Source organism: Marmota flaviventris, chromosome 16 (assembly GCF_047511675.1).
Source record: "Marmota flaviventris isolate mMarFla1 chromosome 16, mMarFla1.hap1, whole genome shotgun sequence".
NCBI lineage: Eukaryota > Metazoa > Chordata > Mammalia > Rodentia > Sciuridae > Marmota > Marmota flaviventris.
The window spans coordinates 10,404,045-10,430,093 of NC_092513.1; the positions used below are offsets into that span (position 1 = coordinate 10,404,045).

General features: G+C 31.2%; 1 protein-coding gene across 7 annotated transcripts in view; it reads left to right on the forward strand.

Moving 5' to 3' along the window:
- The window catches only part of Cdh19 (cadherin 19), a 75,363-nt gene that overhangs the window by 38,683 nt on the left and 10,631 nt on the right, over positions 1-26,049 (forward strand). For all 7 annotated transcript variants that reach the window (XM_071602658.1, XM_071602657.1, XM_071602662.1 and 4 more), the window contains 6 exons: positions 3,799-3,918; positions 6,059-6,223; positions 10,430-10,614; positions 11,151-11,404; positions 15,627-15,748; positions 20,247-20,368. In XM_071602658.1, the coding sequence (XP_071458759.1) occupies positions 3,799-3,918; positions 6,059-6,223; positions 10,430-10,614; positions 11,151-11,404; positions 15,627-15,748; positions 20,247-20,368 (968 nt within the window). The remainder of the gene's footprint in view (positions 1-3,798; positions 3,919-6,058; positions 6,224-10,429; positions 10,615-11,150; positions 11,405-15,626; positions 15,749-20,246; positions 20,369-26,049) is intronic.

The window sequence follows — 26,049 nt, forward strand, 5'->3', positions numbered from 1 at the left end:
TTTTTCTACTCTTTGTTTATTCCTCCTGATGAGATTCAAGGATCTGGCCAATTTCAGTTTTTAAGTTTCCAACAACTATACAAATACGATCAGAGGATGATGTTCTAAAGTAGAACAACAGGAATTAAAGATGAAGTAAGGACAAAGCTATTTAATGTACACATATCTATCCTGGGTTCTTTATTCCCATGATCATCTAAATTCATTAATTTAATATTTTTCTGTATACTATTATACATATAGCTTATGCTTAATTTTCTGGTACGATACTTTTGCCTTTAAACATTATTACAATTGTTGTAGTTTTACTTATTCTTTTTCTATATCTATCATCCCTCATTTCCTCATAAATTCTTAGTAGTAACATTTTAGTGCAGTACAATGTTTAAAAATAACTGTGATAGGAGGCATCACTTTTTAAAATTATTTCAGAAGCAATGTGCTAGCACTTTCCAATTAAATATGACTCAGTCCAAGTTTAAAAAATGTTCACGTTCAGATTTATACAGTACCTTTTATTTCCAATTTTCTAAAGTTTTATTACAAATAAAAGTCACAATTTTTCAGATGACTTTATGTTTCTAATGTAATATTTTACATGTTCCTTCTTTATTTTATTAATGCTAAAATGTATATTGATTGCTTTTCTACTGGTAAAACAACCATGTGTTTAATGATCCGATTTCATTAAAATTTTATATTCTCTATTGAATTATCACTTCATTTGTGTGGAATAATAGTTGTAAATTTTTTTAGAATCCTAATTAGGATCCCTTTCAACAGTTATCTAGATTAATTTTTTTAAGGATTCACACAGATTCTATAATGTATATGAAATACAAATGTATGTGATATAAATACTCTTCAGTACAGCATAGCAATATCAGAATATAAATGTACCTACACATGAAATGTGCTAATATGTATTGCCATCGAAAAAATATCCTATTTTTGTGAAGGTCTTGTAAATATCTCATAACATGAGATATTTAGTTGTCATTTGAATTTAAAAAATCACAATGCATTTTTGGATAGAAATAATATTTTTTAAACAATTTCATAAGTAGGTATACATGAGCATGTAATAGCAATGGTTCTTATGTAGAACAGTTCCTGAAATATTTTACAGAACAATTACAATTCATAGTGATGATTGGGGTATTATTAGGGAACAGATGATCAGGATATAGAGCCACATTTCTTATAAACCTACTGGCAGAGATTCTAGTTGGAAATAATGATCCCAACATAAAAAGAAGTAGTTACGAAAGCCCAGAAACCTTGGGGTACATGAAAAAAGCATTGTGGAGGTCTTCAAGAGTCAAGCTTGAAGCATCTCTAATATTACTGACCAAGAAAGGAAGGATGTCATGCATTCTTATAGAAATTAGTGTTGTAATTAATCATTTATTTGTCTCATCCACATCTAAGATTTAAGATTAAGAGAATCTTTGGTCTGGTAGAGTCCAGTTAAAAGAACTAATACAAACAAACATCTAACTAGCTTAATTAATGTGCATGTAACTGAAAATATGAGAAAGAAGGGATTAGGAGACCATGGATATTTTATATTGAAAGACATGTTGTTAGTCTCCTACTGATTGTTCTCATTCTTGTGTGGACTGAACAACTAATTCCTAACTATATGCAAAATAGGAATGTATAAAATGTTATCAAGTGATTTTATATTTCTGAAATATTTTGATGTTTATGTGTTATTGATGACCTTTTTTATTTTTGTTGGTGCTTTATAATTATAGATAATAGTGAATTTCATTATGCCCTCTTCACACATGCATCTCATTCCCCCATATCTTCCCTTTTCTTCTCCTCTTCCATCACCAAGATATGCTTGTTTCTACTCTGTTGATTTATCTTATAGCATTATTATCATTATTATTATTATTTTTAAATTAGTGCCTTATAACTGTATATTTAAGTGGGATTATTGTGGTATATTCATAATTCATATATGACAATTTGGTAGATTTAATTCCTCAGTACTCCCCTATACTTTCCCCTCCTCCCTCCCTCTCAATCTCTTTCCTCAACTTTTTGGTCTTTCTTCTAATTTCATGAGATCCCTCTGTTTTATTTCCTCTCTCTCTCTCTCTCTCTCTCTCTCTCTCTCTCTCTCTCTCTCTAACAGTACACTAGGTTTTCCATTTTGTAGAGAGCAAGGGAATGACATATTGAGATGCTCAAGAGGTAAGTTTCAGTTAGAAGTAAAGAAAGCTTCAACTTAAAATGAGATATTAAAGAGCAGGGCTGGGAAACAGGATCTAACTCCTTAACTCAATGGATGTGTACCTAGAAGGGGAAATGAAACAATCAGTCTAGCTGATTTGACACAGATTGGTTAAAGTAATGCTCCTTCTGAAACACTCTATTTGAATAAATCATCAAAATTATTGTATAGACATGTCTTAAAATATATGAAATTAACAAGTGTCTACATGTTAAGTGGTTGGAATAATTAAGTATTGGAAGGGGTAGGTAAATTTTTCTTTTCCTGTATTTTATTATTCTAGTTTTATTTCAACCTGGTGAAAGTGTTGCCTAATTAAAGTTATGCTAACAAGAAGGGATTCTTTGGTAAAATATGCTATTTGATACTAAAATAAATGTTAGTAAGTAACATTAAAAGAACTAATACAAATAGTGACAAATGCATAGTACTGAGGAACCACCCCCAGTTTGAAGTATAGAAGCAATTCCTATTAGGGTGTCCCAGTTTATACAATGGGATTGTGATAGAATTTTTTTTTTTTTTTTTTTTTTTGCTACTGGGAATTGAACCCAGGGGTGTTTTTCCTCTGACCACATCCTAGCCCTTTTTGTTTTATTTTTCATTTTGAGACAAGGTTTCACTCAGTTGCTTAGAGCCTCTCAAATATTCTGAGGCTGGCCTTGAATTTGTGATCCTTATCCTCAGCCTCCCTAGTGCCTGGGATTGCAGGCACATGCCATGGTCCAGGGTTAGTGATGGGGAAATTCATAATACTAGTTCTAAAGAAAATCACAGAGCTTATTGGATTTTGTACCATTGTATGATCATTCTTTTTGAAAGTGTATATTTTGTTTCAACAAATGTAGATTTTGACGAAATTGGTAATGCTCAATTTCATTTGTATAGATATGATTTCAAAGCTCAATATTTTATGCAAATATTTTTGCACTTGGGCATTTATAGTAAATGTACAAATAATTATTTCACATGGTTGTATTGATTAATACTGAAGTTAGAAAGAAGGCTTACTTTATTAATATCAACTAGATTTTGTTTTGCTTTTTTTATTATTCCTCAAAGCAAATAGGTACAGAGGAAAGAACTGAAACAGGCCTAATCATTATTCTTAGCCTCCACTGGATATTCTTTCAAGCTCATTTCAATAATCGTTACCAATATTTGTCAACATTATGCAATTGTTTGAGGTACCGGCCACATTAAGATTTTTGATGAAAAGCATTTTCAAGTTTTTTTTTTAATTTTTCCAATAATAACACATCTTGGAAAGATTATGGATTATATATTATAGTAAACTGCTTAATATTTGACCTGTTATGAATCTGCATCTGAAGTTCTGTAATGCGTAGAAGAATCAGGGCTACTTTATATAGGATTATGTTCCTTGTCTGTAAAATAACATTATTTCTGTAATTCAGAGAAAGCGGGTAAACTAGGATCTTGTTTTATAGTATGATCTTTCTTGCTAATGAAAAGTGCTTTGCAGAATTGAACTCATATTTAATAAGATTGGAGTCTTAATTTCCTGTCAATATGTGCTTTTCCTTCAGGAACATTTGTCATCCAGGTAACAGCAAGTGATGCTGATGATCCTACGAGTGGCAATAATGCACGTCTCCTGTACAGCTTACGACAAGGACAAGCCTATTTTTCTGTTGAACCCACAACAGGTATTTCTGATTTAAAAAAAAAATATATATATATATATATATATATATATATATATATATATATATATATATATATATATTTGTTGGCTGGGGTTGTGGCTTAGCTGTAAAGTGCTTGCCTAGCACATGCAAGGCCCTGGTTTCGATCCTCAGCACCACATAAAAATAAATAAATAGAATAAAGATATTATGTTCAACTACAACTAAAAAATTAAATATTAAAAATTGCATTTTAACATGATTCTGAAGCAGGCAAATATCAGCTTAAAAACATGTTTTAAAGTAGACCTGAATCTTCAATAAATAAATGGGTTGCAATTCCTAAACATTTAATTACATTTAGTCTTTAAGCTGTTTTTCTAAGATTAGATGATTGAATTTTCCATATTCATATCACAAATGATTTATGTATGTGGTATAAAACATAAGTAAGGATTCTTAAAAATCAATTAGGAAAAAAGATAGACAAACCAATTGAAAAATATGGGGAGAAAATTTTACAAGCAATTTTTGTGATTTACAATCACAAAAAGTGATGTGGAAAAAAATTATAAACCTTAAAAACACTCAGCCTCATTGGTTATCGGGAAAACATGGTGAGATACGTTTGTTTGCATAGCAATCCCAATGACTGAGATTAAGTAAGGGTAGAAGACAGGATGAATTGGTTTGACAGAGTCACTTAAAAGTATTGTTTTTATGTATTTCGTTTAGATGAATATTACATTTGATTCTTTTTCTCTCATTGTTTCTCCAATTTTCCTTTATCAATTGAATGCCTCATAAAATCTATAGAACACATATTTTTCTTTCTTTTTGCACATTTCTATTGAATACAGAATACATATACATATATAACACTGAACCATTTAACCGATATTAAATCATGTATTCAAAACAAAGATTAAGAAGGTACAGAGTTGGATGCAGTGACACATAAATCCCAGCCACATGGGAGGCTGAGCAACAAAACCAAAAGTTCAAGTCCAGCCTGGGCAAAAAAGAAAAACCCTACCTCTAAAAATCAAAACAACAAGAAAGATAAGTGTATGAGTCTTCACCTAAGGAAATTATAATTGATAGAGATAAAAAAGAAGTTTATAACAAATTGCTAAATTATGTACCAAGTGCAAAAAGAAGTAAAATTATATGATTGTTATCAAGAGGCAAATATTATTCTAGTTTGATTATATTAAAAATTAAACAAAATTAATTTTTATGTATTTCTAATGTATTCATTCATTTAGCAAATATTAAATATCTTAGCCAATCTCAAAGTCCTTGAGAGCATTGTATTTGAATGAATCTGACTTCCATGCCTATGTTCTTATTTCTCTCATAGAGAGTCCATATATTTTATTTTTCAGGATACCCAGGAGAGACATTATTTTATTATAAGCAGTAGATGCCTTAAAACATTAGGTTTTAATTCCTTCACACAATCTTGGCTCTTGAAGACTAAGTACAAAGTGTTACATAACATTCAGGATTTTTAGAGGTTTGATACTGTAGCATAACAATTACAAAAAGCAAACTTGAACATGGACTTTTCTCTCTTGGCACTTACAAATAGACAGTAAGTGTGGTTATTCGTAAATACATACTTTGAACTGGTGAATAACTCTAAAGTGAAACAAAGGATTCCGTTAGACAAAGAAAGGAAGCAAAACTTCAGACTACATGGTCAAGGTAGAGTATCTGAATCCAGAAGGCTAAAATGACCCCGTGGCCTAGTAGAAGAGAGATTGGAAGGACATTGCAGGGTATGGGTAATATATAACAGCATAGCATGGCAGAGTTGAAACTCCTAGACCAACATATAGTTTACTAATGATCTACCAGTGTTTTTAGCATTGACCACTCTAGACTGGAAGCAGAGTTGGTGTTAAAACCATTATTATTATTGTTCTTCGAGGTAATGTCAGGCAGAAGCAGCAGATAATGAATGGTTTACCAGAGAGGCTGGGAATGTGTATATGTACATATCAAATGCAAACATCTAAATAATGTAGACAGTTCAGTTTAGTGATTCAGCAGATAGAAAGAGAATGACTGTATGGGGGACTGTTTAAGTATTTAACTAGGAAGATGGTATGATAAATAATGAAATGAAAACTGGAATTATTTTGTGTTTTTAAAGGAGTCATAAGAATATCTTCCAAAACTGACAGAGAACTGCAAGATGAATACTGGGTAATTATTCAAGCCAAAGATATGATTGGTCAGCCTGGAGCACTGTCTGGAACAACAAGTGTACTAATTAAACTTTCAGATATTAATGACAATAAGCCAGTATTTAAGGAAAGTAAGTAGAAACATCTGTAACCATTATTATAGAAATGTAAGTGTGTTGAATATAAACAGATGTTGGAGTTTGCATTCTAAAAGCACTGTATCACCACAAGGATTACATAAAATGAAGGTGATGATTGTTCTAAGGTATAATTTTCATTTCTGTGAGAAGTCAAATACAAATGAAGGAGTAGAATGTCAGTGTTCTGTTACTGCTGTAACAAGCTGTGACAAACTTCATGGCTTAAAACAAATTGATTATCTTAAAAAACTGTTGGTATGGGTTGTCACCAGGCTGTGATTAAGGTGTAGATGGGGCTCTCCCCCTTCCTGTAAACTCCAGGGGAGAGTCCACAACCTTGTTCACTTGAGTGTTGGCAGAAATTAGTTCTGTGTGTTTTATGAAGGGAGTCCCTGCTTCTTTGATGCCTGTTAGCTGGGGGACACTCAACTCTGGATGCCTCCTTCTGGTTCTCTACATAGTCCGCCTGTCTCAGAATCAAGCAGCCAACCCTATCAAGTACCTCTCACACTGACATCTCTCTGCCCAAACCTTTTACCCCTTTTTCCACTTTTCAGATGTTGTATGATTATGTTGGGCATGCTTGGATAAATCACAATAAGCTCTCCATTGAAAAGCCAGCGGATTAGCAGCTTGAATTTCATCTGTAGCTTTTATTCACTTTTGCGGCTGTAGGTAGTCAACTTATGGAATCAGAGATATTAGGACATGGATACTTTTGTGAGATTATTCTTCTGCATACCCCAAATAATAATTTAAATGACTATTTTTATTGTTCAATTTTGTTGCAAGAATAAGACACTTGCTTTGATCGCTCAAATAATAAATGTAAGGTAGATTGTATGAAAATTCTTTTTTTTAAGGAAATATCTTTTGAGGAGACTCTGTTTTAGCTACACAGATACATTTACAAACATTTTCAGAAAGCATGAGCAACTGTCATAAGAAGAGATTATGATTAAACATAGAACAAAGAAGTAGCAAATAAAATTGTGTATGTGTGTGTTTGTATCTATTCACACATATTCAACCAGAGCATGATGTCCTAATTATTGACTGTTGAAAAATGAAACAAAACTGTTGATTACTTCATCTTCTTCTTCTCTCCCCTTCTCCCTGACTTGCCCCATGCCCCAATGTCCAGTGAAATCATATTTATGTTGATGGCTCAACAGAAGTCAATTTCACTCATTTCCTTCCAGTAGAATAATCAGTAAACCACAGAAAGTTAGCAACATTTAAATCTATGTTTACATATCAGGTTTCCCAATCATTAGTTGTATATGGGAGAATGGTTTGTTAGTGTGCATGTACATACTAAATGCACAGGTCTAAATCATGTAGATGCTGCTAAACTTAGCAAATTCTTGCCTGTATTAGGGTTCTCAAATCTTCTGACTTGTCAAGCAAAACATTTATGTATCAAAAAATGTTTTGTTCAACAATGAAGAATGGCAGTGGTTCCATAATAATATCATGGATCTGAAAAATTCCTTTTTGACACAATTTGAATGTTCATTGTAAAATCCTCCATGCTTTTTTTTAATTTTTTTTTATTGGTTAGGTTTTTGGTCTTTTCCTAGTCTTCAGACTTTCAGTCTCTATGTATTTTAATTTTTGATATATTTCTGGGATCAAATCAATGGACTTATTTTCCCAATACCCTTAATCCTTGATGCTATCAACCCTGTGGCTTTAAAGACTGCTGCTGGGCCTGACAACTTCCAAGTCTACATGTCCACTCTTGAACTTTCTCTTGAACTCCAGAGGTAGACATCAAACTTCCTACTCAGCATCTTCATTTGTACATGTTATACACATTTAAAAGCTAACATTCTCCTTATTGAGCTTCTGATCTCATCTGCCTGCTATTCCTCTTTTTCCTACGGATTTTCTTATCTCAATTATTAACAAATCCAGGCTCCATATTGCTCAAGCTGAAATCTCATTTATTCAGTTCAAACGCCACTGGGTGTGAAGAATTAATGATCCAACTCAGATTGAACTGGGCCAAATTCAGTTCAATTTTAATTTCTACTCAGCTGAGTTGATGATCAATTCTGTACATTTGCTGATACCTTCTGATTTTTATTTTTCTGTGAGCAAAGACACATATACACAGACTCAACTTTTAAGAGGAGAAGATTCTGTTAAGGTTTAGAAGTCCTTTTCTCTTTCTCAAACCAAAAACTCAATCTCTTTGAAGGTATTGTTCGTTTCTCACTTTCAAAACAATCTGGATGCTTCTCACCTGCTCCTTCCTGCCCCATTGGATCATGCTGCTGTTTTAATCAGTCTCTGTTATTGCAATAAGCTCTCACCTAGCCCTCGGGCTTCACTATCTTCCTCCTTCAACACAGCTGTCATGATCTTGCTAAGTGCATGTCACATCTTCTCAGTTCTATGCCTTCCCATCTCACAGATGAAAAGTCAGCAACCTTAGTATCAACTAATGGGTCCTAGCGTTCCTAAATGATCTGACACCATTCAATCCTGTTCAGGACCTCTGAGACCTCATCTATGTCACTCTACCCTTTGCTTTCTGGAAAACCAACTTAGGGCAATCAACATGACTTTTCATCTTCTCTGTCCTCAGGTATTTCTTCCCCTATTTAAGTTCTTAATCAAGAGCCATATCAACAGTGAGTTCTTTCCACTTCATCAAAATTTAAAATCATCCACCACAACATAGCCTGAGTACTTGGTAGTATCCAGTTTATTGTATGCTTCATTCCTGCTAATATGAGCAGAGGGAAGCATCATTCTATGTATTTTACCTTGTTGTATCCCAGTTACTAGAATAGGGACTTGTTAAAAATTTATGCTGAAAAAAAAAGTTATTTTTGAATGTAAAATAAACTGCAAAGACTAAGTACTGATGGTAGAAAATGTTCTTTTGTTTTCTTAATTTTAAAACCTGGTGGTTTAATATAAACTCAATATTTAATTCTGAAGCATCTGCTTTGAAATGTATGGTAATGTTGTTGTTTTCTCTTGATTAATTGTTGGGAACTTTAATTTGTACAATCAAATCAATGACTTTTAAAAATTTTTCCATAAGGAAATAACTACAGTTAAATCATTACATTCACTCTAAAAAATAAAAGAACAAAGAAAACAAAAAATAAAGAGTAATATATTCACAATTTATAAGCAACTATTTTCTCGCTTTAAATAAAAGTATAGTCTCAAAATGCAAGCTGTTAAGTAACTTGCTGTATACTTCTAAAGGAACCTAAAATTCCTTTAAATAATTCTATTATGTATGCTCTATTTTAATTTCAAGAAGTTTCATTCATTGAAATATAAACACCTAGGATTATTTATTACAATTCAGAATAAATCACATGTAATAATTTAAGAATGGGGGACTGGAGTTGTATCTCAGTGATAAAGTACTTGCCTCACACTGCATTTAAATAAATGAAAGAAAGGTCCATAGACAACTAAATTTTTTTAAATAATAATTTAAGTATGGTAGAGTATATTAGATTTATGCACATGTCTTCTGAAAAAAAAATTAAAAATGAATTCAGTAATTTACAATTCCATTTAAATAATTTAAATATATCTGACATCATTTTCATCTGATTAAATCAATCTAGTCATCTTCAGCTCCAAAATTGTTATTAAGTTATTACATCTTTTGGGTCCATTTTTCTTTATTTTTTAAGTATGGCTAATGTAATCAAAGCTCATAAATTCAAAACCAAATTATTATGTGTTCAGTCTCTCCCAACCTTAATCTACACTTATATTCATAAGTAACTTCAAATATCAAGAATTGTTCAAGTAAAAATGAAAAAAAAAAGTTATCAAATTTAATTTGTGATGGTCAAAGTATGCAATAAAAAGTCAATCACAGAATTTAAGGTGTGTGTATATGAATGGGTATCTGGAGTTATATATACTGGTGATATCACTAAAATATATGAGACAACGATAGATACTCAGGTAAGTTATTAGGAAAAGTTCAGATTTTATAATAAAGGTAAAAAGTGTGTATATATTACACACACTCACACACATACTCACACATGCATGCACTCTAAGAAAGAGAGAAAGAGATTGAAATTTAGAAAAGTAACTAGAAGAATAACTAGGGGTTTTTCTATACACCATACACAAAGAATGCTATAATTGGGAGTTTGTTATGTTAAGTGTTTATCCTAAGAATCTGAAATTTTGTTTTTAAAGGTTTCTACCGCCTAACAGTCTCTGAATCTGCACCCATTGGAACATCTATTGGAAAAATTATGGCATATGATAGTGACATAGGAGAGAATGCAGAAATGGATTACAGCATTGAAGAGGATGATTCAAAAACATTTGACATCATTACTGATAATGAGACTCAAGAAGGAATTGTTATATTAAAAAAGGTAAATATATTTTTAGATTATTTGCTTCTCAGAATATGCAAAACCAAAACAAAAAAACATAATTATTTTGTGTATCTGGTTTGTTTTTTGCTTCATTAAGTAAATGGAATGTGAACCCTTGATTTATGGTTTAAGGAGAAAATGAGTTTAGAGATGAAAGAGATTTTATAGAGCTTTTAGAATTATATGTACAACTGTTATAAATAAGAAGGTTTTCAAATAAAGGAGATTTTTTGAACAAAGATCATAAATATCAGGAAATTACTTGTCAACTCCACAAGACATGTATGCTTATAAAAATATAATTTTAATCCTAAATGAAAAGATAGTTATTTCAAACCACTTTATGATGAAGTTTGTGAAGAGATAAATTTCTGAAGCCTGTGTCATGATAATATAATAGTAATTTATGTACATAAAAAGTAAAATTTAACTGAAAAACAAATGCTATTTAATAAGAAATACATTTTTTTTCCTTAAGTAATACCTTGGGTTCATGAAGCCATTTCTTCTGTGTACACTGCTTTTCTTTGCAGAAGGTGGACTTTGAGCACCAGAGCCACTACGGTATTAGAGCCAAAGTTAGGAACCGGCATGTGGACAAGGAGCTCCTGATCTACCACGCTGATGCCTCCACAACTTTCATTAAGGTCCGAGTGGAGGATGAAGATGAGCCTCCTATTTTCCTCCTCCCAACTTATATATTTGAAATTTTGGAAGAAAATCCACATGGAGCTTTCGTAGGCACAGTATCTGCCATAGACCCAGATCAAAGGAAATCGCCCATCACGTAAGTCAGTCTAAAATGTCAGCTTTACATTAATAAGTCACTCTATTAGTATGAAAATAAAGTTTAACTCTAATGTAAGCAAGGACATAGCTCACCTATGTTGCTCTGCATGTTTTTTTTTTTTTTAAATGAATTTGTACCAATTTAATTAAATTAGTTAACGGAGGGATCCTTAATGTTGCTTAAGAAGCAATAAAATAGGAGATGACAAATACATGTAAGAAATAGTTAATCACCAACAAAAATTCAGTGCAGTTGATGCACTCTTAATCAGAGTTGTAGGGTGAGAGAAATGAAACCCTTTTCTGTACCAAGTCAGAGAAAAATTACTTCTCATTGATATGTGGTTCATTTAAATACTGCTTAATTGAAATGCCATGCAAAAAATGGAGAAGTAAACAGGAGCAAGTGATATAAATACAATGGTTTAGAAATAAATTTTCATGGTACAATCAGATACAACATGCTTGTTATATATTAAAATAGTCTCATTTTAGTTATTATGTTGTGATTTTCTTTTTCTTTTATTCAAAGTATGAGTTATAGTCTAATTGGATAAGAAAATAAACAATTTGTGTGTATTTCTTCTTACCTTCTCACCTAATTTCCACATAGAAGAGTTTTCTCAAAATAGAAGAATACAAGATTATTTTAAAGTTTTACATACACTTATCAGAAGCCCCAGAAATCCTCCTCTCAGGCACTGGTTCAGGAATAATGACAGTGCAATGTTCTGAGTTTAATTATGTCTCCAAAAGATGATGTTGAGTCCAACAAACTACATCAGAATGTAGCCTGAATGGGGGAGACGGGTCGAAGTCGAAGTGATGAGTAGTTAGGAGAATGTTACAGAGCGGGAGTGTGGGCCTTGAAATCAGTAGAGCTGATGTCCTGATAGAAAGACTTAGGCACAAGGATGGGTGACAGACAAGGGACAGTGGAAGCAGAAATGGGGGAAATAGATGACCAGGGAAGCAGAAATTGATGGAGGGTATCTACAAGTTTAGGAGGTGAGGGTGGCCAGAGCACAATGGCATCTGGCAAGGAATGATTCCTTGATGGCACTTGATTTTTGTATTCTGAGTTCTCAGGACTCAGAGAATAAATTTCAGCCATATTTATCCACTCAGTTTGTGGTGTTTAGGTGGGTCCAACTCACCTACAGTGCCCTTGTATTGACATGAAGCACTGTAGGCAGAAATATATAGCAGTTTTATTCATAAACTCCCCAAACTGAAAACTTTATTTTAATAACACATGACATATTTGGGGCAAATGGATCAAAACCTGAAACTAAAGCTAAAAGATAAAACCTGTGATATGATTGAATACAAAGGTAATGCAGAAAAAGAGGGAGTGATCAAATTGTTCTAGGTCATCACCAAGATGGTGGACACATTTTCCAAATGCATTTGATACATAGTTGGTTGACTACACTGACGTGAACCCACATATGTGAAGGAATAACTGACTCTATATATGTATATATAATAAATATGATAATAAAGGTAGGTTTGTTTTTTACCACAGATATGCATACATATATTTGCTCTTGATATTTACTCACGGGGCTTAAAATAAAGAAATCACAAGAAGTAATGGAGACTGTTGCATCCAGATCTTGCTTAAAATACTCTTCTCCAATCAAAAGAAATGAGACTGACTGGAGAATTAGTTGAATCCACAGTTATTACAGGGAGAACATTGTGGTTCTAAGAATGTAAGGAAGAAGCCATAAAAGAATGCAAGAATAGAAGTGTGTTAAAAGGGCCAAGGAACTATGCTGTAATTAATACCCAATGTCCAAAACTGAATATTTGAACAACAAATGAATTAAAATATTTGGTTTGTCTGATGAGTTTGGGTTTGAATCATTGGAAACAATTCTCATGAATACTCATGAATAGATATTGATGAAGATAAATAAAGGGGCACATTTTTAATCACTTGTAAAATAATTGTAATTAGTAAATGTATAATAAAAGGAATAGATATCAACATTAGCAAACTAAAGTGGTAATATTGTGGTCATTATTTATACATGGATACTGAAATCAGTAGGTTAATATATAAGAAGAAATCAAATGTTTTCAGAATATCTTCCTGAGATCTTTGATAATTACAAAAACATAGTAGTTTTACAGTGAAGAAACCTGGCAGATACTTTGATCAAGAATCACAGCTAATATTACAATTACTAAGACAAGATTGATACCTCTGTAACTTTCATGCCCATTTTATCTGATCATGAGAAAGCCTCAGACAGACACCGACATTTGAGAGGCACTGTATAAAATCACCAACTAATATTTTCCCATACACTAAAGGGCCTACCAAACAAGGACATTGATACACTGTGGAGGGGACTAAGGAGACATGGAAAAAAATGCACTACATAATCCCAGACAGAACTATGAATAAGGGAAAAAAATATTAGTGGAATGACTGGCAAAATCCAATACTACAGTTTGTATTTTATTTAATAAAAGTAGAGCATTTAATTTATCTTGAAATAATAATAACATTATGGTCATACACAACAATTTAGAAGCAGAATCTGGGTGAGAGGCTTAAGGGAAAATTTGTACTGTTGACAACAGTCCTATGAGACTTAAGTTATTTAAAAATATGCATTTAATTGAATTAGTGAGAACATTGCCAGTGTAACTGAGAGGAGGATAGTACAAACCAAAATAAAATAATTTACTATTGATTAGTTTCCTGATGTTTTCTCCTAATTTAAAAAAATGTTGTAAAAGGAAAATGCATCCACATATAAAATTTGATTAGCTTCAATTTATCTCAAGGCCAAGGAGATTTCATCTGGTGAAGATGATGTGAGGAAGAAATAAAATCTATAAAATCAGAATAGGCGGCTCTAGAAAAAAATAAGGAAAATAATTCATATTATATATTATTGCTTAAATCACATACTATTATCCAATCTTCCTAGGGGACTGCATATGATTTTATTCCATTTTAATTTGTCAATGGGATCTAGATATATTCATTATCTACTAATTTATAAGAATTTATAACTCCTTATCAAACTTTTTGTGGGTTTTAGTTGCAGTGGTGTTTCCAGAAACAAAATGGGATATTTAATACAAAATGTCAACTGTTAAAATCCTCTTTAATTTTGCCGACAAATATATTCAGTGGGAAATATGATCACTTGTAGACATTTAAATAAAATGCTTCTGAATGTTCAAATATATTTAAAACTGAACTCCTCTAAGTCTTCATTCTAATTTCTATTTTAATTCTTTCTTGAACACCATGATAAAAATTAGTATAATATTTTTAGAAATCTGTCAATTCAAGATTAAATTATTCTCATCTTTGCCACAATTATGGCAAATCTCACTGAAATCTCATGGAAATATTCAGGAATATATGCACAGTGAGAAGCCATCATTGAAACCACATGGTATTTTACTTTACTTTTCATTATTCATCATTTGCAAGCTGATGAGACATGCCGAGAACTTCAAGGCTTCTTTCATTGTAGATTTGAGATAATTTTGCAGACTTTCACCTGATGTATTTTGCACCTTGACTTCCTTTCATGTGTGCTCCATTGTACATTAATCAATATGTGCATCCCCTAAGTAAAGGACAGTGGATCTAGGATATTTCTGGAACTTGAAATATTATATAATTCTGGAACAAAATTAAAGGTCAATCTGCTACCTAAAAGAAGTTATTTTTATCAAGTCTTATCATTTTTTTATTTAAATGGACAAAAGAAACTTTTGTATGATAGTAATTAAGTAATTATAATATCATATAATATCTTACACAGATTCTCACGCAGTAGATCTTGTGTAGAAAAGAAAGAAAAAAAGAAAAGGTTCACAGTCACTCATTTCTACTACTTTCTTTTTCTTCTCTGTATCTCACAAAATTTTTTTGGGGGGAGGGCAGGGGATTTCTTTTTAAACATGTCATTTACATACTAAAATCCTCTCTTGGGTTTGATAATGAGTTATGTGTGTTTAGATTTAGCATACACCAATTTAAATGTAAAGCTGTATTAGTTTCTTTTTCCTATGACTGGTGAGTTCACTAAATATGTGAATGTGCCATTTTTAAAACCGACATCTCATTAGCTATGCAGAGTATGCTTTTAATAATTTACCTGGTGGCATAAAGCCATGTTATATATCAATGTGATACAGCAAATATGATGATACAAGGGGGGTCTTTTCTCTTGGTGCAGATATTCCATTACTGGAAGTAAAGAGTTCACTATCAGTGACAATGGCACAATCATTGTCACTAGCACACTTGACCGGGAGATCAATGCATGGTACAACCTAAGTGTCACAGCCACAGAAAGATGTAAGTACTAATTTGGAAACCATATATTTCATCATGGTGGTTTTAATGACATTGCATTATCCCTACACCTGAGGACAGAGCTATTTTTAAATGTTCTTGAAATTTGTAGTTAAATGATGTTAGATGTTAGGTTACATATATATATAATTTGATCATAAATTAATTATATATTCATTTCTATTAAAGCTTTCTTAAAATGTCACCACTAAGTATTTTCTAAACTGTTTTTACTTATTATATAACAATAAATAATGTTTAATGCAAAGATAATTTGGAGGAAAACACAACATATAAAACTTGAAATTTTATGCCCTGACAATCATATGCATTGAAGTATTTTCATTTCAATAATTAAAAACTAAAAACATATTTTTACAAGTTTTTGAACATATATTCTGTGTGAGTTTATTTTTATATTATCATTTTAATTAAAAAAGGAAAATCTTATGTAATTTCTAAAAACATTCATCTGAAAAGACAGTTTCAGGTAGCAAACTGTAGCACTCAATTCATGGTGTTGGTTCCCCAGATTGTCAATTTAGAGAAGTACTTAATTAGTTTTATATGCTGCTTTATGAAAATAATAGTAAAACTATAAGATCTGAACTAAAGTTTTAGGTTTATAATGATTTATATTTGTTTAGTTCAAACATAACTAGTTTAGTCTATCAGTTCACAAGTAACTCTTCTAGAAAGCAAATACGGAATGCCTCTGTTTTTTCCTGTGTTTAGGATAAAATGTGAGTGTTAATTCTTTTAGAATTTAGACATTTAACATAAATCATAGTTCAATATTACTATAGTACAGAATATGGAGGATACAAATCATATTCATCAGCTGTCTGCATATCCCAAAAAGAGTGGTCCATTTTTTAACTAAACTTACATTTGCAGTTGAACTGATGGTCAGATCTTACTAATCATTAATGATCAGTTGTCTGCTTGTTTGTTTCAGCGATAAGCAGATGATTTCATTGTTAAGGTATAAAAGTGGGTAAAATAATACCAATTTACCATTTGAATAGTGTCCATAACATTATGAGTGAATCGGTTATTCAATCATCTGACATAAAGCATAAAGGAATAAATACAACACAATAGGAAAGACTGTCAAAATCATCGCCATTATTTGACACATGAATTTAGTGTAATATTGTAGTACAGCACAGGAGAGAAGCTGTGAATTTGAGATGTTTTAGAAAGCATCCTTTCTTATAATTTTAACAATCCTATTCACTTTTTTGTATTTCTTTGAGGCTTTAAACCTTAGTCTACCGTATTCCTCATGTTATTGAACAGCTGCAGGTGATATGGCAGAGTGGAAAGTGCCCTCATATGTTTTTTGCAATATGTTGAATAACTCTGCAGAAATGTTGCAGCAGGACTTGGGTCAGGATTTGAATTTTCTGTCTAACTAAACAATAAAGGACGAGGAGCAAATGTTACAATGGAACAAATGCCTGCTGCTGCAGAAGAAATGCCAAGGCTTTTCCTGTCAGGAGGCACAAAGGTGTTTATTTCGAGAGCAAGAAGCTTTTATTCAATGCGTATTTATTTCTGAGAACAAATTATTCATAATGTCACTCTACACAAAGCTATTGTAAAAAAAAAGAATCCAAATCAGTTCGAGGGAAGACCAGACTCCTCAAAAAAAAAATATGTTTCTCTATAAAATTGCTCTCAGCTATTAGATGATCAAAATTTATTGAATGTATAGAAATGTTTTCTATTTAAGCTTATTTTGTATGTTAATATGATGCTTATAAGAATATATAATTTCTTTTCTTAACTTAGATGTACCATAATGTGAATTACTAGAAGGTAAACTCTTTAAAATTTATAGTTTGTACTTTTAGATATAAAATGCTCTAATCTTGTATGAATAAAAAGAATAAAAAAAAATAAATGAATGCAACAAAAATTGCCAGATAATTTAATTATATACTATCAAACTAGCTATATAATTACTTTTTATCAGAAGAATGCCTTTCTATGATAGAAGATCCCTATTGGAAAATTATCTGATCATTTTTTGGTTCATCATTGTAAAACAAAACAAAAACAATAATACATATCTTTGAGTTCTAAGATACCTGCTATCCACAAAAATTGTTACTTCAACACTTGTATGTTTACATATATACTATGAATAAAGTGCATAATCTGATAAACGCTATAATTATGTCATCATATATTCTGTTCAAGGGTGATATTCAAATATTTAAAGACCAGCACAGTACAATGCAGGTACTCAGACAAGACTTCAGCTCCTAAGCTGCATTGGTTCCCCAACTGACCCACAGTCCCTACAGCATTAAGAAATAGCTCCATATGCTCTGCATAATTCACATGTTTGCATATGTGTGTGGTAATGTACATTATTCAGTTAATAGAACATAAAATTTATAGTTTAAAAGATGACATATTCCAATGGCTTACACTAGAAACTATAGATATTACAATGCTGTGTATGTTGAAGAAAATAACCAAACAGCAATGATAGCAGAAACTGGGAATCATTTGAGGCACATCAGGGAAAATGTCTTCATCTTGTTACTTCTGAATCACATTTTCACATATTAATTTATAAAATATATAGTTTGTGGCTAAAAAGATTGAATTCTGTGAAATTGCATATTATAAACATTTTATTGAGTATATTACAGATTAACATCTCAACAATTTGTTAAAATATTTTATGTAACATCATTTTAAAATTCACAGTAAAATTTGAGGTCAATATTATTTGACTTTCACACACACACACACACAAACACACATACACACACACACAAAAAAAAAAAAAAAAAAAAAAAACTGCAGCCTCTGTAATTTGCTTTCCCACTCTCAGTGATAAATGGATAGATCAATCACAATTATATCAGATTCCAAAGCCTGTTGTCTTAATCCTATGCTACATTGTCCCATATTAATAGAGCAAATGAAAGAAAGTATGTGTTTCACTCAGTGTTTTCTAAATTAAATATAAACACTATACTCCTCACCAGTCACATTTTTCCATTTTTAAATTTGCAAGACAATTATATTTAAATCCTTTTATTTATATGAATGACTCAAATGTAGGGTCTCAATTAGCCCCCATTGTGTGGCTTTCTTAGAACCAAACTTGAACAATTTATGAGAACATTTAGCCAAATTCCCGTCACTACTACCTGAGGTGTCTCATTTCTCTCCAATACTGTTGTTTCTCCTGTGTTCTCAAGTGAGTGAAACATGTATCTAGTAATACTAAACTGATTCAAGGGATTTCAAAAAAAACAATTAAATACCAAATATGTTCTAAAGACTTTGGGCTTGTCTTGCCAAAATATGCTAGAAATTCTCTTAAAAAACAATTTTCTTGGCTGGGGATGTGGCTCAGTGGTTAAGATCCCCTGGATTCAATCGTGATACCAGGAGGAAAAAAAGAAAAGAAAAAAAAGTTTTTCTTGAAACAATAAAACCAAAATACATTTATTTTTCAGTTATACTTGTATATTTGAAAATAAGGAAAATAAATGCAGATGACATAAGAACAAAGGAAAAAAATTGGAAATGTTTGAATTCTCCTGAGAAAAAACCAGTAAGGCTTCAGACTGATTTTAAGGAAAAAAATTAAAACATGAGATTTAATAAAAGTAGATATATAATTTATATACAAAATCATCAATGTTGAAATTGATCATCTGAAACAGAAGTATCAATATTTCAAAATATTAAATTTATTTTTAAAATAAAATATAATTTTAAAATTATTGTACATTGTGGAACATTCTATTTAAACAAAACAATTTTTGTTTTTAAAAGGTGCACCTAAATTTTAGTGATTAAGAGAATTGATTGGTATATATTTTTGGGAACCAGGGATTGAACCCAGAGGCGCTTAACCACTGAGGTTCATCCCCAGCACTTTTTATATTTTATTTAGAGATAAGGTCTTGCTCAGTTGCTTAGAGCATAGATAAGTTGCTCAGGCTGGCTTTGAACTTGCAATCCTCCTGCCTCAGCCTCCTGGGATTACAATCATATGCCACTGTGCCCAGCTTGCCTTGTATATTCTTAAACAAGTATTTCCACATCAACTGAAACCTCAGGCAATGTTGAATAGTAAATGGTTTCTCAATCTTCTGTCAGTGAAGTCAGGGAAATTAACAATAACTACATTCATCAGAATTAAGTGTGTTTATATAAATACTAACAGCAATCACAGGAATGAAGCAAGCTGTCCTTATACCTACTGTTTTCCCACTATGACCACATCCAGTGAAAGACACTTAGTAAACATTGCTTGAGGAGAATGTGTGAAACAGAAATTTTCCTTGGCTATATTGTTGAAAATTACATGAATCATTTGCAGATCCTGTCCTCATATAGAGATCTGGTTCTTTGGTTTTTCAAGTGAAAAAAATAAATATACCATATAGTCTTGAAGGCAATTTTTCATGATTATAAGACATTATTAAACTTATTTTTTCATTGTATATTTTTCAACTTGTAGACAATGTTCAACAGATTTCTTCAGTCCCTGTGTATGTACAAGTTCTAAATGTCAATGATCATGCTCCTGAGTTCTCTGAATACTATGAGACTTATGTGTGTGAAGATGCAGATTCTGGTCAGGTAAGAAAGCTTCCTAAATTACCTAAGTCTGAGTAACACATCACTGTTTTATATATTATACATAATGACTATATCATGTATAATACTAATATTCATGTGATATTATATATATATTATACTATAGTGATTCTATATTTCACATGTTAGACATGATTAATATTTTATATGCTGTACATAGATTTTGTTATATACTTATCCCACTTTGAAATGCTCTCATAGACACTTTAATTATCTTAATTACATGTTTCTGTTTTGTGCTCAACGTAATAGTATATGTTTCTTTTTATTTAAAAAATTTCTAAAAACAAAGATTTTTTTATTTTAAAAATTTCTAAAGACACTCTGTAGGGCACTCTGTATGATACATACCATTGCTTATTTTTCAAATGGCCCCTAATTTCCAAAAATTTTATAGTCTTATTTTCAGAAATACATAAATCAATATATTCTAAATGACATTAAATTTCTCAGTGAAGCTAGTTGGAGACCATTTGTATTTGTATTTTACAAAATCAGGAATTACATTTTTTACCAATCAGGTGTAGTAACCAACCTTATGTTTTACTTTTAATTTTCTAATACAGTAGCAGATAGGAATATCTTAAGATATAGGCACATCATAATTGTTATTCATTTTTCAACCATAAGATACTGGAAATTGTTAATGGTTTTTAAACTGTCAAGTGAACTATGTTCAATAATGTTTATGCTTGAACCATTTTATCCTGAAAATCTGAAATCTTGTAATTTTAAGCATATATTTTTTAAAAAATACATGATTATAAATATGCAAATAATCTTTTAAATTTATTCAATTTTTATGGGTTAAAACCCATAGTTTTTGAGAAAGTGGAAGATACAAAAGTTCTGAGTTTCTCCTTGTGCTACACTGCCCAGAAATATAAAATTTAACAAATTTAGACATCAGGGACATATGTGTAGACTGGTAGAGATCATTAAAATAAAATAAGAAAAGAATGCAAATGTACTGGAACTCACAATTCCCAAGGAAAATAGGCTTACACAATTTTTAAAAAATTTATATTATAAGTGGATTATTCCAATGTAATTTATATGCTGTACATAAATTTTGATGTTTTCAAACATTTTAAACCCGTCTGATTTCTTGAACAGAAAGACAAATATATTAATGAACTTCGAAAAATCACTTTAACTAGTTTATATTTAATTAATGATTCTTTAAATATAGTAAATCTTTTTCCTCAAAATTTAAATAATTTGAAAATAATCAACATATCTTGCAATTTTCTAATCAATACATATTAAATTTATGCACTGAATATAAATCATATTTTACAATGATTGTAAGTACAATTAAATTTTAAAGTTACATATTTCAATTTTTTAGTTAAAATTTTTAATTGAAAACAAATATTTTTAATTGGTACCTAAAAGATTAAAAATGTGCTTATTTTTTATGATTCTCTAATATATTTTATTTGTTTTTAATATGTGTATCAATATTTTCCCAACAATATTAAGAATAAAAGAGTATCTATTAACTATTTTGAAATACTAGAGCATGTTTTAAAGGCAACTTTTTGTAGTTTACATGCTGGTAGTTTGGTGGTCTGTGTCTTTTTTTTATTAATTAATTTATTTATTTTAGTTAGGTATATATGACAGTAGAATGCATTTTGATTCATTGTAACAAAAATGTGCTTATTAATTAATATCACATTATGCTTCAATTAGGTTAAACACATATGTCTTCAAACATTTATTATTTCTTATGGTGAAAATGACAAGATTTTTTTCTAGTTTTTTGAAATATGCATTATGTTAGGATTTTAAAATATATAACTCATATAGCAATAATTTCATAATAGCTGTGAATGTATTTAAATTATCACCTTTATAAGAAAACCTATTTCTAAAGAATTTAAAAAGTGTTTTAATATACTTCATTTTCTATATACTATGATGCCCCAGGTGCTAAGTACATTTACCAAGTAAATCTGCATTTTCAGTGCTTTCAGCTGGGCCAAGATCACTGAGCAGAAGACTTGGGAAGACAGCACAACTTACACATTGGAGGCAAGGGGTCTAGGCCAGAGTATTAGATTTGGCTGATAAATATTTGTTGACTAAAGGCAGGTGATTCTAACGACCACACTATATTTTTTATTATAACTCCTCAATTGTTGTTTACAATAACAATTATAAATAGCTATGTTAATAGTAACCCTTTTCTACTTTTGCACCATATGAAAATGAGAAATATACATTTGATAGATTGGGTTTCCTTTGCTATTGCATTGGAGTTTATGTATAGCTCTACCACCTGAGTGGATGACACATTTTTTTTTCCAAGTTTCTGGTTCATAAGCTACAACTCAGAAGTCAGTGAATTTATAAAAATAGGAGTAATCACATTTTTTTGAAAATGAGGGTACCACTTAGTGACAGTGACACCATGCTCATAGGTGGCTTTGGGCCATAGACTGAAGTGAATATCACACTTATGCTCATAGGTGGCTTTGGGCCATAGACTGAAGTGAATATCACACTTATGTTTAGCAAAACAGAATGGCTCAAACCAAGATATTTTGTAATGAAATCCTTCCTGTTTAATGACTTATAGGATGATCACCAAATTGTATCTTATCCATATAATTATACTGTTAACTCATAGATTTTTAATTTGAGAAAAGTTAAATGGAATAACTTCACCTGAAGTCTCATAATCTGCATCTTTGCTTTCATGATGAAATAATTGTTTTAATGATAAAATATCTTGACGAAGTTCAAAATATAAATCACTGTTTCCATAATGTGTCTTAACTTTATAAAATTTGCAATGTACCCATAGAGTAATTGAAAATAGAATTAACATTTTTTATAATTAAAATTAGTTAATTATTCTTTCTTTATTCATTGGAACACCTGTAAGAATGAAAAGAAAAAAGAAAAAAAACTTAGAATATCAACTTCTACATCTTGGTAGAACTTTTCAAAAGGAAATTCAAATACTAATGTTTGGTACAACATACTATAAATGCGTAGCCAGAATTAAACTCTACTAAGAAAGGAAGAAATGTCTTTTGGATTTAAGAACACAGAGTTCTCCTGCACTCTGCTAAAATTTAAATGTAAAGTTACACAGTAATATCTATAAAATAGCATGTTTTTTTCTAGTTTACAGATGATTATACCATGCCTCAAAAAGTTTAAATAATTTTCCAACATCACATAATTTATAATGGATTAAGTCAAGCCTGTCCTATGTACTTGTCTCTAAGAGGGGAGCTAATTGTAACTATTTATGCCATAGTAATCTGAATAGCTACCCTTAAATTATTTTCATAATAGAAAACAAACATGGAAATAAGGGTTTTCTCTATTGATTTGTAGAAAGAATTATATTCATAATATTAAGGTCAAGAGTCAGTTTGATTCTCACCTCCTGCCTGGGATAATCATAGTTCAAACTCAAAATGTCACATGGATCAGCCTTATTTTACAATCAATTTACTTTAAGGAGGAAGGACAGACATCATCAAATAATCATGAGGGGAACTTTCAGATGTCACTCTCAAATTATCTCAGTTTTATAAGCATCTGAAAGAATGTTACTCCACTCAAAACCAAAGGGAAACTTAAATATGTCTCCCCCCTGCTGTACTACAGGTGATGGACTGAAATCCATGTGCAGGTGATTTAAGTGCTACCACTGTACATGACAACAAGGAATGTATTTTGTGTTCATTGAAAAGCCTTATTTTCATAATCTAGGCATTAGTGCTATGTTGTCGACAAGATTGTCCTTGTTCCTTTCATGTGTTTCTTCAGAGGTTAATAGTAGATTCAGACTAACTTGAGTTCAGATTTCTGGTTAGAAATTTTCTGGCTAGGTTTTCCTCAAGTAAAATCAAAACCAAACACTAAATAACAAAATAGCCTTTGAATGAGCCACTAAAATCTTTCAAACATGCTATTAATCTCTTTCTCCTTCCTACATTTAGATAGTAATATATGAACAATCTATTGTTCATGAAATGTTTTGACAGAAATTAACATTATTTACTTTTGTAAGGTCTAGAAATTGTATTCTATTACACAGTGATGAACTATCCAACATTGTTTCAGTTAGAGTGGGACAACATAGGTGATGCTAGACCCATGGCACCTAGGTGTGTGGTCTGCTGTTCCACCTCGTACTCCATCATAATGCCCCAGGGGTTAAAGCCCTGACAACCCATTTCTCACAACAAGTCCCTGTTATTAAGAGATATATGGCTGCATATCCTATTACATCAGAATTTTTGTTGTTAATAGCATGGGGAGTGAGCATTTCAATAAATTGATTTTGTATCCTGATACCATCAAAGTATATAAAACTTGTGTAAAATGTAATTTGTATAAAAAGATGATCTTTCTTAATTTAGGAATATTATCCCAAGTAAGAAGTGTTTTTGAATGCTATTCACATAATAAAGCACCTTAAATCCAATAAAAAGTAGAATAGTCTTTCAAATTGGCTTCTAAATTAATAGAGCAACCAGATTAATGAGTCTTGAAGTAACACAATTTGAGCCAATTAGATTCTACAACAATCAATAAATCATCCTAGAAAATCAATTTTCCCTGATTACCTTAATGTTAACATCAAGATTATCAGATTTTTTTAAACTTGTATTCACAAATAATTAAGGGAAAATTCTTTGGATAGTGAAACTTGTTCTTTCAAGATCGTGATGAGACTGTGTCTCCAAGTTCTTAGCAGGAAGCCTGTTCCCTTCTGTGAAGACCAGAATGTGCTGCCAGGTGCGCTGGCATTGCATAGAAGCAGCGCTGTCTGCATGGACTGCAGAGGGCAGCAGACCCAGGTTCATGACTTTGGCAAGATGTGTAAGGGTATCTGCTGTTTACGATGAAAATGAAAAGTTGAGAGTCCCTCTGTAGCATCATTGAGATTGGCTTCCGCTGTTTGAGTGGAAGGATGTGAGGTTAATTGTGTGCTGAGGCTACATCTGATGCCACCCTTGAGTAAGAGTTGAGTGAAGTGTTTAAGAGAGCCTATGGATTATTTTTGCAATTTCCTATGAGTCTATACCTATTTCAAAATACACAGTTAAGAGAATCATTAGGTTGAAATGAAACAAAATAAAATATTCAAGTAATGCTGTAAAAAAACCAAATGAGAGAATTAAAGCAATGACCATTAAGATTATTAGAGCGTATGATATAAAATCCTAAGTGATATCTTAGTCAAGAGAACTGCAAACATGAATATGTCCAAAATATAAGTTGCAAATATCATCATAGGATTTAAACTTTCCCAAAATAAAGGAAGGACCTCCAGCCTATTTTTTTTTTAATATACGTTTTTTAGTTGTAGTTGGACACAATACCTTTATTTTTTTGTTTATTTTTATGTGGTGCTGAATATCAAACCCAGTGCATCATACGTGCTAGGAGAGAGCTCTACTGTTGAGCCACAACTCCAGCCCTCCAAACTATTTTAATTAGCTTTATTTATGGAAAAAGAAAAAAAAAATATGAAATTAGACATTTGCACATATTAATTTCAACACAAATAGTATTACAAATATGGTTGTAACAATATGTAAATTATTATTAAGAACAAGGTCTGAAGAATTAAAAGGTAATATCTAAAAACATAATGTTTTTAGAAAGATAGCAAAACTTAATATTTT